Source organism: Diaporthe citri, assembly GCF_014595645.1.
Source record: "Diaporthe citri strain NFHF-8-4 chromosome Unknown scaffold_2, whole genome shotgun sequence".
Lineage (NCBI taxonomy): Eukaryota > Fungi > Ascomycota > Sordariomycetes > Diaporthales > Diaporthaceae > Diaporthe > Diaporthe citri.
Window position 1 is genome coordinate 3,796,061 of NW_025064847.1, and position 17,958 is coordinate 3,814,018.

Genomic DNA, 17,958 nt, shown 5'->3' on the forward strand with positions numbered 1-17,958 from the left:
TTAGATTCTATACATGTCTTATAGTGGAATCCTTGTAGATGTAATTTTAATGGTTAATATAATGATTGCTTAATTATTGTTTTGTTTTTAAGCTAATAAATAGTAGGGGCTGTTTTTATTTATAAATCTTAGTATCTTAGGCATTTATTATGAATTTACGGTGAATTATTAGTAAATTATCGTTCCTTAGTAAATTTACGATAAATTTACCATGGGATTATTTAACTATAATATATTTACCGTTAATTAAATTTAATACACCCCCTTAAATTAATAGGAATTAATAGGCTAAACCCTTACTTATCTTTTATTACTAGCTGCTATTAAATTATTATATTTTCCATTAAAGTTCCCTTATATAAGCTATTTTTAATGCTTTTTAATTTAAGCTAATATAAAAACCCGTTTTATTTTTCAATGGGTAGCGCTTTTATTAGTTTATTTGCTATTATTTATGCTAATAATATATATTTTATTATAATTTTGCCATTTTAAACCTTTTATTTTAGCTAATAGTTATAAATATTTATATATTATAGCTTGGTTTTAAGTGTAGCGATTTTAAAGGTTATTAAGTTAATTATTTAAATATTATTATACTTAATTTTAATTATTTTATTATTTAATTTTATAAATAGCTTAGTAAAAAGCTAGCTTATAAAGAGTGTTTTTTTTATAGCTTAGGTTAAAGCTAATAGCTTTGCTTTTATAATAAAAGTTATAACTATATTTTACTTATTTACTCTTTATTTAATAAGTTTATTAAATAACTTTATAGTAAATACCTATAAGCTCTTTTAATTTAAGGAGTTATTAGCAAAAGATATATTGTTAGCAATTATAAATTCCTTTAAATTTTAAAAGCATAAGGTAAGATGCTTAATATAAAGAAGATATAATAATACTTTATTAATTATATTATAATATTTTTAGCTTAAATTAATTAAGAATTAAGCAAATTATAATATAATAAAGGTAATATTTAGTTATATAAAGATTATAATAAATAAAAGTAACTTAATTTTCTTTTAATAAGAGTGGACTTTAATTTTTATAATAATAGTAATATATAATAATAACTCTTTAAAAGTTATAGGAACCTTATAAGGAATATTTACTTTATTAGCTAATTTAGTAATTTTCTTAATATATATAGTTTAGGCTAGCTAAATTTATTAATTTATATAGTTTTAAATAATTTTTATTTTAAGGAATTATTAAATAAAATATTCTTTAATAATCTTATACTTTTTTTAAAGTTACTTTGCTAGCTTATTTACTTAATTTTAGCGATTTTTTTAATATACAATAATAATATTAATTATATAAAAAAAGATTAAAATGCCATTCTTAATATAATAGCATAGCTTATATAATACTTAGCTATATTTATATTAAGCTAATATTTTTATAAATTCTTTTTATTATAATAATAATAAGATTTAAAGGCTATAAAGCGCTTTATTTAATAGTAAAATGGTTTTTTTTCATTAGTATTTATATAGCATTTATATAAATATATCTTAATTAATAAAAGTATATATAAAGATATTTACAATATTATATTATATAAGCTTTAAGTTAAACTTTATTATAATTACTATAAGTATATAAAAGGATTATTTTATTAAAGTAACTATATAAATATCTTATATTTACCCTTTTGCTTATTAATTTCCTTAAATAATTAATTAAGCTTTGCACTTTTTAAATTATTTATACTTATTAAACTTATAAATATAAATTTATATATAATTAAGGATTTATTTTTTAGTTATTTAAGGGTTTTTTTTTTTAATTTTAATTTATAATTTCATTTCTTTATAATTTTATAAGTAATTAGCTTTTATTTATTTAAATAAATATTTAAAAGAATGGTTTTTAAGGTTTTTATATTATTATAATAATTTTAAAAAGCTACTTCTTTATAATTTTACCTTTTAATATAAACATTTTTTAATTTATACCTTATTTAATATCTTTTCATTAAATATTATTATTAAAGTAGCTTTAATATTAGCTATAAATATAACTTATTATAATATATTTATAATAAATTTACTATAAGATAGGATTTCTTTTATTAATTTTATTTAAATAGCATAAGCTAAAAGCATTAATAAAAGAGTTTGCAAAGGCATAAGGAGTAATTTAAATTTTGCATTTATATAAGCGCTATTTTATTAATTTATTATAAATCGCTTTTCTTAGGTATTCTTTATATTTTCTTTTAAAGCCTTTACGTTTTTATTAATACTTTCTTTGCAATTTAATATAAATTAATCCTTTTTTAAAATATCTTTTAAGGAGTTATCCTTAAAGAAATTTTCTTTTTTAGGGTTTAATATTTCATTTTATTTATAAAAAGCATAATCTTTTATTTATTTTCTAAGATATTTAATATTTATAATAAAAAGTTTATTTTTAAATCCTTTTTAATTTTTATTAAATTATTTATATTTATTAAAAATTATATTTCTTATATTAATAATCTTTTTAATAAAGGGAATTTATATTTAATAAATATTTAATAAGAAGTAATTAATTAAATAGCTTATTTATACTTATAGTTTTAATTATTAATATTTATTTTTTCTTAATTAAGTATTAAATATTATAGCATAAGCCTTATATTTAAAGATATATAAATAAGCTTAATTTAATTTTAAGTTTAATTATAAAATTCTTATATAAATTATAATTACTTTATAAAATTTAAAATAAGGTATTTTTTATTATAAATTATATATTAATATTTAATTATTAAAATATATTATTACTTTTTTAATCTTTAATTATAATAAGTATAATAGCTTTAAACTTATTTATATTATATGCATTTTTTTCTTAATTATATTTCTTAAACGCTTAGCATTATTATTTTATACTTAAGTATTTAATGCTAAGGGCTTTAATTTAATATACTTAAATTTAAGAAAGTCTTTAATAGCTTATTTATAATTAAAAATTTCCTTATTATATTTAATAACCTTAATCTTAATTTTATATTATTATTTCATTATTTTATAAAAAAACTTAAAAATATAAAGTAAGCTATTATTATTTTAGCTTATAAGGTAATAATCTTATATATAACTAAAAACTTTATATATAAATAAAAGTTATAATATATAGCTATAAATTCCTTCTTTATAATTATAAAAGTTTAATGCAATCCTTTTATCTTTTTATTTATAAATTTCCTTTAATTCTTAATAAATTTATTATATAATTTTAATAAAAGCGCATGCTTTGCATTTTATTATAATTAATTTATAAATATATATTCCTTAAAATAAATTTATTAAATATTTAAGTGCTTTTAATTTTAAATAGCTAAATCTTTTATATTAAAGGATAGCTTTGCTTATAAGTAATTTTTTTAAGTATAAGTTATATATTTCTTTCTTTATATATTAAAAAAGTTTAAGGTTTTATTAAGATAATATTTAATAATATATTAATTATAAATATTTATAAATTAATAAAGAATTATCTTATTATATTATTAAAGGGTAATTAATTTATGCTTATTATCTTAAAATATACTCTTTTTTTAAAGTTACTTTAAGGAAATAAAAGTAATTAAAATTTATAAATATAAAGTAATATTTTTAAGATATAAAATAAAATTATTAATTTTTATTAATATTATTTTATATATAATAATTAATAATTAATAATTATTTATAAAAATATAATTATTATAAATAGCTAATTATAAATTTATTAGCTATTACTTATTATTAATAATTAAAATTATACTTATTAAATTTAATATTATTAAATATTTTAAAAAATATTTTCTTATAGCATTTATAATAAAAGCTTCTTTAGCCTTAATATTAGCTATATAATACCTTAATAATTAATTATTAACCTTTTATATTAACTTCTTTTTAATTAACTTTAAAGTTTAAAACTTAAATTTAAATTTTAATTTATAAAGAGCTTAAATCTTAACTTAAAGATTAGCTTTATTATTAAGTATATATTATATTATTTATTAAATTTTCTTATTTAGCTTTTAGTTTTTATAAGCCTTTTTAAAAAATATATAAAAGCATTTAATAAAGGCATAAAAATATTTATATATAATATATTGCTTTACTTTTAAGAATTTTCTTAAAAAAGCTTATTTATACTTTTTTCTATAAGATTTATTTATATTTTATTACAAAGCTTTTAAATCTTTAATAATATAAGTATTTTTATTTTTATTATTATAACTATTTAAGCTATTATAAATAATTATAAAAGCTTTTTTTATAATTTTACCCTTTTATAAGTTATAATAACTCTTTAACTTTTAACAAAAGTCTTATTTTATTTTATAATATTTAAAGCTTTTATTTACTTTTACTTATTTTTATATTTATTTATAAAAAGTTATTTATATAAGTATAATTCCTTTAATTATTTATAAAAAGTTTAAAAATTATATTATAATATTTTAAGTTTTTAAAAGATTCTTTTTAATTCCCTTAAATATTATCTTTTCTTATTAATTAATTTATATATAAGCATTTTTAGCTAATTTTAATAAGTAAAAGATTTTTTTATATACTTAATAAAGTTATTTTATTTTATTTTTTATAATTTAAGCGCATTATTTTTAAAGATTTTTATATTACTTTTATAATAAATTCTTAAGTTAATAATATATTACCTTATAAATTTTTAATATTATTTAAAATATTTATTAAGTAAATTTATTTACTTTTTTTTATTATTTTTTTTAAATTGCTTTAAGTTATTTAAATTAAGCTAAGTTTTAATTAAAAAATTTAACTTTATTTTTAATTAAATTGCTTATTATTTAAATACCTTATTCTTTTTCTTAAATAATTTTTTTATTTTCTTTTTTACTTTATATTATTTATAATTAAATATTTTATTATATATATAATTTCTTTATATATTTCTTATAATATATATTTAACATTTTAAATATAAAAAAAAGCAATATCTTTTTATAAATATATAATTTAAATTAATATATAATAACTTATAATTTAAATTTATAATTTTAATTATTTTAATTAATTACTTTTATTAAAAAAAATATAAGGGTCTTAATATTTAGGTTATTAATTATAATTCTTAATTAATAAAAATAATAAAACTTTTAATTATTAAATTTTATATATATTTTATAATAAAATCTTTATAAATATAATTAATTTTAATACTTAATATAATAATTGCTTAATTATTATTTTATTTTTAAGCTAATGAATAATAAGGGCTGGTTTTTATCCGTAAATCTTAGTGCCTTAGGCATTTACTATGAATTTATGATAAATTACCGGTGAATTACCGTTCCCTAGTAAATTCATGGTGAATTTACCATGGGACCGTTTAACCACGGTACATTCACCGTTGGTTGGATCTGACAACATCGTCTTTACCAGGGGGGGCGGAATTCATCATTCCGCATGCATTCGGCGCTGAAGTCATTCGCCGTGCTGCGTTCATCCGAGTTGGGACAGGGGTGAAGAACAAGGGTGCCTAGGTATCAAGTCTACTTCGTAACCCTATTTTATGGGTCAGGACGGGATGGACCCGTTGAGCCTCTCCTACCTACTGTATCAAGCCGGGTGGCCCCTACCCACAGCTGCCCCTGGATACCGCACACGGGCCACGGAACTCACCTCTCATGTCCCCGTCTTTGTAATCCTTGGGCTTCTGGGCCCATACGGGCCCACGGGTTCTTCGTCGCGCCCCTTTTCCGAGCACAATGGCACTGAATAGGCTAGAAGTGAGACCCGGATACCCACTTGACATCTATGGGCCCTGCCAGTTACGCGTCTCCGGGTGGATGAATCTAACTCCTGTTGCTATACAGTATTTTCACACGGTTGATGTGCATGCCGACATCTCGTTGAAAGGATATCTTCCCTTCGATAAAGTTTGCACAAAATACAGATTGTCCCTATATAGGAGCCCCCTCCCCACCGATAGTCATTGGATCTCATGTCTGACGTGCGGTGAATCTCGTGCTAAATGTCTCCGTTTACCAGGCTTGGCAACTTGCAGCGACTCGGAATGTTTTGTTCTTGTGCATCGTTTTCGTATAGCAGCAGCCTTGAGCGACCGCAGGATGGAGCACGAGCGTATCAGGTCGAAGTTGGAACTCGTGGTGGAGGGATTACGTGAAGGTGCGAGGCAGGCAGGATATGGCCCTATTCCACTCGCTATTTGGAAATTCCACTCCCTCCGAGTTTGGAGGAGCGCATCTACGGTCTTCTAGAGGCCCCGGAATTTCAACGTGGAGGCCTCTCCAACGTCGTCGAAACTCACTGGCAAGCTGTCTCGACGATTTCGCACCATTGTAAGTAGTTTCTAAAGAATATGGAATTTATGTCTATGTACAGTCCCACAGGAACGCCTATCTCGACGAAAAGCAAAAACAACAAAAATCTATTATCCTCATGAGCGGCCCGCGAAGATTTTCTCCGCAAGTGACTGGGCAGTGAGGACGGGGCCCATGAAGTCAGAGGCAGGAATATCCACGCCAAAGGTCGAGAAGCACCAGTTGCGCAGCGCCGTCCCGATCATGCTGTCCATGCCGTAGGCAACGAGCGCCTTGAGGGGGTCTACATCATCCGCGGGGATCATGAACGTCTTGGCGAACTTGTCGACGGTCGCCTCGAGGATGGCGGGCAGGTCCAGGACGGCACTGGCGCCGCCTGAGCCGCCGCGCCCGGAGCCCTCGCTCCTGCGCTGGATGGCCGTCAGCAGGGGCCCGACGCGGGGCTGCAGCCAGAAGCGGAAGCCGTGCACGTCGAGGTCCTCGGCCAGCTTGGCCGGCTCGAGGCCGCTGACGAGGAAGTTCTTTGCGCCCGGGTCGAGGCGCCAGTCGCCGACGCGGCCGGGCTTCATGGCCTGCTCCATGAGCAGGATGAAGTCGCGCTCCGTGATGCCGTGGATGCCGGAGCGCGAGATTCCCTGCTCGATGGCCAGGTTCTGCGACACGAAGCCGACCTCCAGGACCATGCTGAGGCCGACCGTCGTGGCTGGCAGGCCCTGGTTGGCACGGTAGCGGGCGAAGAAGTCCAGGAAGGTGTTGCCGGCGCAGTAGTTGCTCTGGGTCGGCGCACCGGTCATGGCGGAGATGGAGGAGAGCATGACGAAGAAGTCCAGGGGCTGGCCAGCGAGGCACTCGTGCAGATTCCAGGTTCCCCGGACCTTGGGGTCGATGGGGTACTGCCAGCCAGGGAGGTCAAGCTTGCTGAACAGCTTGTCCTCGAGGGCCATGGCGCCTTGCACCATGCCGTAGACGGGGACTCCGGCAGCAGCGACGGCTCTTGCGACGTCTTCCTTGTTGGACACGTCGCCGCGCACGACGTGGACGGCACAGCCGCGCGCCCGCAGGCTCTCGACCATGGCGGCCGCGTCCTTGCTGTCCGCTCCCGAGCGGCCCAGGAACGTCAGGTGGCGCGCGCCGCGCTCGACCATGAAGCGGGCAAGGGTCCGGCCGAGACCGCCCAGGCAGCCAATGAGCACGTATGTACCGTCCGGCCTGAACTTGACGGCGTTCCTGTGCTCCCGCTTGACAGGAAGGGCAGAATCGGCATTGAAGGACACGACGACCTTGCCAATCCTGTGCGGGTTGGCAAACTCTGCGAATGCTGCTGCGACCTCGGTAGCATTGAAGAGAGCAAGTGGCTGGAGAGGCCGGATCTTGCCCTCGCGGAGGTACTTCATGACATCCTTCATGACATCCGCAACGATTTCTAGGAATAAATGTTAGCATTTCTGTTTCTCTTTGAGCAAAATACAAATCATTGTAACTTACGTGGCTGATCATCAGCAACAACACCAAAGTCAAAGGCACTGAAAGTCGTGTTGCGCTTGAAGACGTTCAGGTCAAGGATACCAAACTCCATGATATCAGTTCGCCCAATCTCAATGTGACGGCCGCTGTGGGCCATGACGCTCCATGAGGCCGCAAGCAGTTCGCGGACCAGGGAGTTGAGCGAGACATCGATACCGTAGCCGTTGGTGGCAGCCATGATGCCAGCGGCAAAGGAGGTGTCGCGCGAGCTGAAGATGTGCGAGTCGTCGAGGCCGTACTCGCGCTTCAGGAACTCACGTTTGGCGGGCGTGCCGACAGTAGCAAAGATCTCGGCGCCGACCATCTTGGCGACCTGAACAGCAGCAAGACCGACACCGCCAGTCGCGGAGTGGATCAACACCTTCTCGCCCTTCTTCAGACGGCCGAGGTAGAGCAGGCCGTAGACAGCTGTCGCGAAGACGAGCGGCATGCCGGCGATCTCCTCGAAGCTCAGGCCGTCCTCCTCACGGATCTGGTGGAGGTGGATGGCCTTGAAGCGCTCGATGTTGCCGAAGAGGCCCTTGCCCATCCAGCAGACCTTGTCTCCGACCTTGACGTCGGTCACGCCCGCACCGACGCGGCGCACAATACCGGAGCCCTCGTGGCTGAGGGATTCTGAGTGGAAGCTGCCACGGAAAGTTGCGTACTCCTTCATGTTGAGACCCACTGCCTTGACCTCGACCTCGGCCTCGTCGGCCGCGAGCTCACGAGAGCGATCATCGGTCTTGAAGTACAGGGTGTCGAGCAGGCCGATCTTCTCGATGTCAAGACGGATGGGCTCCTTGGGATCATATTTCTCGTTCACTGCCTCCTTGCGGATGATCTCGCCGTACTCCTGGTCCAGGTTGGCGTCCTGGGCCAGTCTGCTGACATGGAACACATTGTCCTTCACAATGTACTCCTTGTCAATGCTGTCGGTCTCCTTGGTGAACCGCGCAAGGACTCGTGCGGTCTGCTTGGCCGCCTTGGCCGCATCGGAGTGGTCCAGGTCGATGGCGACAAAGGACAGCTGGACGTTCTCTGTCTGCAGCGCACGACCCAAGCCTTGGACTATGGCTGCGTTGGGGTCGACCTTTCCAAGCAAGTCTCCAGATGTGAGCCAGAAGACTGCCTGAGCCGACTCGGCCAGGACCTGCAGATTCTTGAACTCGGTGGCATTCAGGTTGCCGTAGAACAAACTGGATCCCAACTCCACAATTGAGATGTAGATGGCATCAGGCTTAGCAGTGAAGTGACTGTCCGACAGAGAGGCTGACTGGACCTTGTAGCCGGTCTGTGTAAGCTCTGCAGAGAACTCTGCAACGGCAGTGGTGGCATCCCTGGAGAGTACGACGATCTCCTGGGTGGGCTGAGGGCCCTGCGACGGCTCCGACAGCAAAGTCCATCCGGATGGGGATTGGTCAGCGATCGAGGTGTTGATCTCGAGATTACCAAAGGTGCTCTTCCACTCGGAGAACGAGGCATCGGGTTGAGCACCCCCTGGGGCTAGCTCCCGGGACAAGAAGTCAAGGACCTTGCGGAACTGCTCGTTCAGGGCGGTGCGCTTGTTGTTGCTCTGGTGGACCAAGAACCGGCCATTCTCGTTGAGCAAGGGCTGGAGGCGCTTCAGCGCATCCTCGGCGGGAATGCTCAAGGAAGAAGTGTCTGGCAGGATGACGAGATCAAAGGTCTCGCCCTCCAGTGCGCCGTAACTGCCATCCTCGAACAGGGTCGACTTCTCAGTGGAGATATCACGCCCGTCTGGGTAAGCTTCCTCGGCAGCCTCCACGAGAGAGTCAGAGGCAGCGAGGTAGGTGAATGACTTGTATCTCTTGAGGGAGGAGTCTCCTTGCAAAAGAGCAGGAAGGTTCCGGTCGAGATCCACCTCCGAATTGACGACCTGGAGGATGTTCATTCCAGCGTACTTGTGACCGAGCAGGTCCAGTGTCTGGATCAGAGAGTCCTCCAAGGGTGCCGAGTCGATGGTCACAGGGGCTTCTTCGCCCATCAGAGTAAGCATCATAGAGGTGTAGATGGCCTCCAGGCGGTAGAAGTTGGCATCCATTTTCGAGGTGCTCAGGTCGACACTGGCAGCATCGGGCTGTGCCTCGACCGAAACATCCAGCTTCAGGGCGGAGATTGCATCCGCCAAGACAGCAGCGGAAGGAGCCTTTGACGTCTGGGCGGCTTTCTGCAGGTTGCGGGCAAATATGGAGAGAACGGTTTTCTCCAGGGCAGAGTACGTTCGTCGGGACCCAGATGCGGCCGCTGGCAACGCGCCTTTCTCGAGCGCCTCGACGTCTGGCTTCCAGAGGACACGGAGGTACGGGTGACGATCCTCGAGGGAATTCTTGTTCAGGCCCTCGGAGTAGGTGATGCAGTTGACATTCTTGGCATCCATCAGCACTCGTCCGTCGGGCGCGAAGAGCTGGATTCCACCGTAGATGGCACGCAAGCTGCTCTGCTTGCCCTGGGCAAGAAGGCGTCCGTTGGCCTCAGCTGGGGCTGGGGCTGGCATATTTGTGCCTTCGTAGGAGTAGATGGAAACCTCCTCCCAGTCAACAGGGACGAAAGACCTGGTCAGCCCCGTCAGGGAGCCGTGGTGGGCAGCGATCAAGAGTCCTTGCAAGACGGTATCCATGGTTCCCGGGTGGATGAGGTAGCGAGATTCGTCGGTGGGCACATCAATAGGAAGCAGCTTGGTGTCTGCAACACACTCGTTGCCCCATGGGTCAGTCCGGATGTTGTTCAGTCCGTTGAAGGCAGCACCGTAGTTGAGCCCAACGTTGGCAAATCCTCTGTACCAGGTGTGTGCAGTACGTGGCTCTTGCACCTTGCTCTCGTCAAACAGAGGAGCCCGCTCGTCAACAGCCTGCCTTCCGATAGTACCAACACAGTGTTCGGTCCACACTCCCTCAACAACCGACGAGATGGAGAATTCGAGCCACTCCTTAGAAGACACGGCATTTGAGACGGTCTGGAAGCGCACGCTGGTCATGAGCTCCGTCGGGGTGCCGGAGGGGGTCAGGTTGAGAGCCGACTTGATCGAGACACGCGGGAAGAAGTACTTGAAGGGACCCTCGAGCTGGATCTTGTCGTAGAAGAACTGACGTGCAGCCTCGACGGCAATCGCAAGATAGCCAGTCGCAGGGAGAACGGGCTGAGGCCCCAGCTTGTGCTGCTCCAGCCACGGCAGCTCGTGGATGTCCAACATGTTGCGCCATTGAGCCTGGTCCCTGATCGTACCTGGGAGCAAGCTGCCAAGAAGATCGTGACGAGGGAACTTGCGGTGTTGGAAGTCCAGGTTAATGCGGTGCTTAGCCCGGAGCTCACCAGCCGAGTAGTTCCAAGTGTATCGGGGGAGGTCGACCAGAGGAAGCCCCTTTCGCAGGGTGAGCTTCCCGGACTTGTCGATCTCCTCGATGGCGTTGACACGGCCAAGGTCAACCGGGTATCCCTTGATGAACAGGGCTCCTGCGAGATCGAGGAGGCGTGTGACGGAGTTCTCGCCACGAGCAAGAGTGGCCGAGTACTCGAGGTCTCGAGAGCTGAGCCCCAGCTTCTCGCGGAGCTGTCGGATAGGGCCAGCCAGGGCGGAGTGGGGACCAATCTCGACGATGTGGTTGATGCCCAGCTCCTCCATGCCAACAGCGTGGGTCACGGCCTGGGAGAACCTGACGGGGGACTCCAGGTTCTCTCTCCAGTACTCAGGGCCTGGCTGGAAGTTGACCTTGGGCACGCCTGTGACCGAGGAGACGAAGACGGGTTGCTGCACGCCCTTCTCATGCTCGGGGAATCCCAAAGTGTCCATGCGGGCGAACCCGCGGTTGGCGTACTCCTCGTAGATGCCTCCGACTTCCTTCATGTGATGAGAGTGGTAGGCGCGGCCGCTGGTCCTCACAGCCCGAACGAAGACCTTGTCGGCCTCGAGCTTGGCTTGGACCCTTGCAGCGGCGTCCTGGTCACCACTGAGGGTCACGCTCTGGGGGGAGTTGTAGCAAGCGATGCGGACACCCTCCTCGAGGTAAGGCTCAACATCTTCGGGTCCAAGGCCCACAGCCAACATGGTTCCCTGCGAAGTCAGCTTGCCCACCGCAACACCACGGAAGTATGCGGCGAGGATGGCCTGCGTGTCCGTGATGGCACCAGCAGCATAAGCAGCCGCGATTTCGCCAGAGGAGTGACCGACAGTGGCCACTGGGGTGACACCCCATTCTCGAAGCAGCTTGACAAGTGCGATCTGCACGGCGGTGCAAAGCGGCTGCGACAGGTGAACCTGGTCGATGGCGCTGGTCGCCTTGGGCTCCAGGAGGACCTCTTCGATGCTCCACTCTGGCGCATCCTCCCCGAGGCTCTGGAGGACACGGTCCATGTCCCGGATGCTCTTGAGGTAGCTGGGAACGGTTTCCATCAGCTCCTTGCCCATCTGCGCAGTCTGAGCACCCTGGCCTGTGAAGATGAAGGCGATCTTTGCGCCGCCTCCTCGCTTGCCGAAGGTCATCTCCTCCGAGTCAAGGTCATCCGCAATGCTATCCGCCGACGCAATCGCATATCCCCGGTTGAAAAAGAACGAGCGTCGGGTGCCCAGTGTGAAGGCCAGATCGGGCAGGTCGTATTGCGATGCCACCTCCCTGTGCTTCTCGACATTGGCTTTGAGACTTGGGAAGTCCTGGGCGGAGAACGGAAGCAGAAACTGCGTTCGCTCGTGGACATTGAGAGAGCGGCTGCCACGAACCTCGGCCGGAGCTGAGGTAATAGCTTTGGTCGTGTTGCCGCGTCTTTTGAAAGATTTGTAGCCCGGCAGATACGACTCGGCCGACTCGATGATGGCGTGTGCGTTGGCACCGCCATATCCAAACGAGTTCACACTCGAACGTCGCACATTGTACCCGGCCGGCCATTCTGTTGTGTCGGTTGCGACCTGCAGGCGGCCATTGGAAAAGTCGACTGTGAGTTTGTTAGTAAATTCAGGCAGAGGAAAAAGTCAAGCTCGGTGGTGAGGCGCAGCCTTACTCTTCGGGTTGAAGTTCTTTATGCCGATGGTGGCGGGGATAACTCCAGTCTCCATAGCGAGCACCACCTTCATTACACTAGCCATGGCACTGGCGGCTTCGGCGTGGCCGACATTGGTCTTCACAGCTCCAACCAAGAGCGAGTCCCGCCTGCTGTCCTTCAGGAACAGGTTGGTGATGCCGTTCAGCTCAATTGGGTCGCCAACGGGGGTACCAGTTCCGTGGCACTCAAAGTAGGACGTGTCGTCGGTGTTGAGGTTTCCAGCGAACTCGTAGGCTGCACGCGCAGCGGCTTCCTGGCCGATCGCGCTGGGCTGTGTGATACCGCTGGTCTTGCCATTTGCGTTGACAGCAGTACCTCGAATGACACCTCGGATTGGGTCGCCGTCGCGGACGGCATCGGAGAGCCTCTTCAGGTACAAGGCTCCAACACCTTCAGCCCGACCGTACCCATCGGCTGAGGCATCAAACGTGTGGCAGGTCGAGGCTGTGATTCCCGGATCAGTCTGCTGTTGGAATGACAACTTGGTAGAATCAACCTACTGTGTGAAAGAACGCCCATCTTGTCAACTGTCATCTGGACTGCCGCATCCAGGATCATGTTGGTACCGCCAACCACGGCTCCATTGACTTCGCCGCTCGAGAGTCCACGGCAAGCCATGTGGATGGCGTACAGCGAAGACGAGCAAGCCGTGTCGATCGTGAAACTGTGGGGAGGTCAGCATCTCCGCCGGGTACTGTGACTCGAGACGGGCGGGCACAAACCTGGGACCGCAGAGGTTGAAGACATAGCTGACTCTGTTACTCAGGATGGTCGCACCATGCCCAGTCATACTGTAAGGCTTGGGGTATTCCATGTCCCGCAGAGCCATGATGGCATAGTCGTAGGTGAAGTTGCCAACATAGGTGCCGACATTCTTGCCGGACACGCTATCCAGTGGAATTCCTCCGGACTCGAGTGCCTCGTAAACACACTCGAGCAGTTTTCTTTGCTGAGGGTCCATGGCCACCGCCTCGGTTTGCGTGATCCCAAAGAAAGGTGGATCGAATTGGTACTGGTCGGAGATAAAGTAACCCCCCTTGAGGCCCAGTGTTCCAACCTTGGATTTCTCAGAATAAAAGCCGTCGATGTTGTACCTGTTGGAGGGCGGCTCCGAGTACCCAGATCGCTTGTCTACAAGCATCTGCCAGAAGTCGTCCGGGGTGTCAGACTGACCCGGGAATCGACAGGCTTGAATTTGATGTTAGCTCTCGTCGCCCAGGGTAGAGCACATGCAACAACGTACCCATTCCCACAATGGCAATTGGTTCGGGCCCATTGAACTCGGCGGAGGGCTCGTTGTGAGGGCTGGGGCTCCTCGAGCTTGAGCTCGAGGTGTTGCTGACTGCTCCTAGGTATGGTGCCATTGCGGATGATGCTCAACGGTGTAGACGGGTGATTAAATTACTAAGTACAGGGAAGTGATGTATAGGGCAAGGTGGATTCACGTGGACAAGAAGATGAGGTCTGGCGAGAGTCTAGAGTCTGGATGTGACAGAAGCTTGCGGATGATCAGTCTTATGAGGGAGCGCTTCAACTCGTCAACACCAGCTGGATGTTCTTGGAATCTGATAACCACATTGCACAATTCGGCCATCTTGCAGCCCGCTGCCCGCCGAGATTGCAGAAATCGCTGGGGCCTCGGAAAGAATCATGATGGCTAATTCCACGTGGAAAGTTTGAAAGATCCCACAAGTTGGTAACAAGATCCGACCCGTAAATCCCAGCCCTGTCAAGCCGAGCCTCGTTCACGACTCCGTCTCTACCGATGCCAAAGCCAAATTTCTGGAGCAGCCCAGATGTGTAGCCGTGCAGAGTCCACAAAATAGAGTTCACAACTAAGGCGGATCCCGACAGCCCGGTCCATGACTCCACCAGCGGGTTGTACATACCGACGGCCCGATATCATGGATGCCATGTGCGTCGGTACAGTGACTCCACAAGCGGATACTAGTCCATATACCGAACAAGATAGCTCGGCTACTGATGGAGCCTCGCCAAGGCCTCCACCAACAAGAATACGACTTGAGGATCGCAATGCCGAAGCTGCTTCTGCACAATGGACCCCGATCGAGATAAGCAGTCCTTGGGTGTTCGATCCCCTCTGTCTCAGCCCTGTGCAAGCCCCTTTCCCCTCTGGCAACTTCGGTATGACTGGACAGCACTGCATTCAAGACATGCATATCACTAATAGAAATGCGGATCTCATGTCTGGATCTTTTGATCAAATATGATTAATCAGTAGTTATCATCAGAAAAGATGACTAAAAATTAGTATACTTTAACAGGAAGGGGTTGAAGATTTCATATATACATACATATGAAATGTTGATAATAATAGAACATTATTATGGTGTTTTTGCAGAAAATTTTGGTAGTTGCAGTTACAGCCGAGGGTTCCAGTCTTTTCACGTGGACCTCGTAAAATGTTTCACATTGTGACAAGAATTCTGCGCTGGAGGTACAGAAGCACGGCTCTGAGCCTGCGCTTGGTTGCCTCAAGAAATCGCTGAATGATGTAATACTAAGCTGCTCATACTATATATGACCGATTTCCTCTCGCCGAGCGAAATGGGCAGACAAAGACTCCAACCCAATTCCTTCCCTCGCAATCATCTGTCACATTCCATTCTACTTCCCGCTTGAGCTCCAAAATGAGGTTCCTCTGTCTCCATGGGTACCAGCAGTCGGCTGCAATCATGCAGTCCGAGACGCCGTTCCTGAAGCCGATCTTTGAGCAAATCGCAGGGGACAAAGTCGATTTCCTCTACATCAGCGCACCATATCTGTCGGTCCCAACAGCCTCGGGCGAACCAACATATGCATGGTGGGACCCAAAAGACCCCGAGCGAACATTCGGCTATCTCTCCAGAGTCCTTGACGAGGAGGGGCCATTTGACGGCATCATTGGATTTTCGCAGGGCGCCACTGTTGCTTGCCTGCTTGCAGCGTTCTTGGAGAGGCCGAAGCGCATGCGCCCCTCGACCTTCACCACCTTCCATGGCCCACTACGGCTGGTCATCTCGTACAGTGGCTATCACGAGGATGACGAGCGCCTGCAAAAATACTACAATCCCATCATCAAGACGCCAATCTTCCACTTCATCAGCTCCACCGACCCCGTCGTCGCAGAGGAGAGATGCTTCCGCTTAGTGAAGAGATGCGAGGACTCCAATGACAGGGTTCTCGTGTATCGGGGCTCGGGGTTCCATCGGGTTCCCGCCACGAAGATGACATCGCAGGCGCTGTCGAGAATCCTGGTTGAGGTGTTGGATCCTGATTATTGTTGAGCGCGGAGGATACATGGTTACATAGGGACTGGGAGACTTGGGTTGAGGTGGATGGTGGAAAGCGGATGGAACTTGCTCAGCTACATCAGGATGTTCCTTGAGCAAGCGTCTAACACATCAGCGGTTCAAATGTATTGATAATAGAAATTTATTTGGAGTTCATATGTGCCTCTTTCAGCTTAAAACATTGGTGTCATCTTGATCAGAGCTCTACCATCAATCAATCATGAATCCCCCTTCCCCTTCGGAACTCGCTTGCTGCACCAAGTTTACATCAGCCTAAACCCTGGCCTCCCCTTCCATGTACAAGTGAGGTGACATGAAATGGATCATGTCACCTGGTCTCTTTTCTCTGCTGCAATAATGGAATAACAAGTGAGAAATTAGGACTTTTTGCACTCAGGCTCGTGCTGTTAGAAATTGCATCAAACTCGTGTAGCAGTTTCTCATTCAGTGACACTGTATGCGTGCGATTCGACCGCTTCCTGAAGATATCATCGCCATGTGACGTAGAGCACAAGGGTTCAGCCAGCTGAATCCGCTCGACATCATAACATTTGAGATATTACCACCTGGTGCGAGTCTGTGTGATCTGAAACCTTGCTAATTCAAGAAAGTTCAATCTCTAATTCTGCGAATTGCCAGTGTCTTTAAGAATTTAATACACTGCGGGGCTGATCCCAAGACGGCCACCGTCCGTGATCACAACATTGCCATTCAGATACTTTCCTCCCTTCCCGGCTAAGAACAGGATGGCAGCAGCCATGTCTTCTTCATCTCCGACCTTGCCCAACGGAACCTCCTCTGGTGGGATTGCGATGTTGATATGGTTCCTGTTGTTCTCATCCAGTTTTCCCTTTCCGACTGACATTTCGGATGGGAAGTAGCCCGGAGCAATCACATTCTGACCGCTCTTTAGTATTAAATTCAAAACTTCATGCGAAGACAAGGTCCACATACCGATCTGATGCCCCACTGCACGAAGTTCGTCGCCATCATCTTCGCGAGATGGTTCGCGGCCGCCTTGCTGGGGTTGTAGGAGAAGGACGTGCCCAAAATCCGGATGAAAGCCCCGACGCTCCCGACTGTCACGATCTGACTCTTCTGGACAACATTCTCCTCCGAATTCCCCTTGTCAAGAAGACCCAAGAAGGCAATACTGGGGAACCATACGCCGGAGACGTTGGTTCGCAGCATGTTGTCCCAGTCAGAAAACTCATCCTTCCACAGGAAATCCCGAATACCCTGAACGTTGGTCAGGTCATCGTCAGTCTGGCGGGAGAACTGGCTTGGGAGACTCTTGTGGGGTGGCGGTCGGGAGATGGCGTTGTGCACGCGGCCGAGAGTCCCGGCGTTGTTGACCAGCAGGTTGATATAGCCGGTCTCCTCGCTGATTTTGGCCACGGCAGCATCCAGAGATGCTTTGTCAGTCACATCCGCAACGACAGGTATTATGTTCCCGTGGATCTGAGGCAGTCAGTCAGTATCTTGGTCCCCATTTTCCTAGGACCGTGCAACGACACGTACCGCGTTCTGTCTGGCTGCAGTCTTGAGGACCTCCTCGCGTCTGCCGAGGATGTAGACTTTCGCACCATTGTGTTCAAGAGCTCGAGCGATCATCAACCCGATACCTGTTCCACCGCCAGTCACGACAGCAACAAGGCCATTAACGGAGAAGAGGGTTGATGCATCCAGTGAGGACATGATTGAAAGCTAGGATTGAGTTAGGCGGAGAAGTTCTCTTGGGTGGAGCCAGCACTTCCAAACGTTGGAAGGTGTTGGGCGTTTTTCTACACG

The 17,958-nt window shown here is 43.4% G+C and overlaps 3 protein-coding genes across 3 annotated transcripts; 1 reads left to right on the plus strand and 2 right to left on the minus strand.

The window, feature by feature from the left end:
* Positions 1 to 6,432: 6,432 nt before the first annotated feature.
* Positions 6,433 to 14,238, minus strand: INS49_006604 (uncharacterized protein; the record flags this gene model as incomplete). The annotated part of the gene is made up of 6 exons (XM_043167374.1): positions 6,433 to 7,739; positions 7,802 to 12,766; positions 12,833 to 13,318; positions 13,375 to 13,538; positions 13,597 to 14,062; positions 14,118 to 14,238. 6 exons carry the CDS (start codon positions 14,236 to 14,238, stop codon positions 6,433 to 6,435), a joined length of 7,509 nt encoding a protein of 2,502 aa, XP_043028518.1.
* Positions 14,239 to 15,525: 1,287 nt separating this feature from the next.
* On the plus strand, positions 15,526 to 16,161 carry INS49_006605 (uncharacterized protein; the record flags this gene model as incomplete). Its single annotated transcript, XM_043167375.1, has 1 exon — positions 15,526 to 16,161. The coding sequence occupies one exon, from the start codon at positions 15,526 to 15,528 to the stop codon at positions 16,159 to 16,161; it is 636 nt and encodes a 211-aa protein (XP_043028519.1).
* A 658-nt stretch (positions 16,162 to 16,819) lies between these two features.
* Positions 16,820 to 17,865, minus strand: INS49_006606 (uncharacterized protein; the record flags this gene model as incomplete). The annotated part of the gene is made up of 3 exons (XM_043167376.1): positions 16,820 to 17,065; positions 17,122 to 17,628; positions 17,689 to 17,865. 3 exons carry the CDS (start codon positions 17,863 to 17,865, stop codon positions 16,820 to 16,822), a joined length of 930 nt encoding a protein of 309 aa, XP_043028520.1.
* Between the last annotated feature and the right edge of the window lie 93 nt (positions 17,866 to 17,958).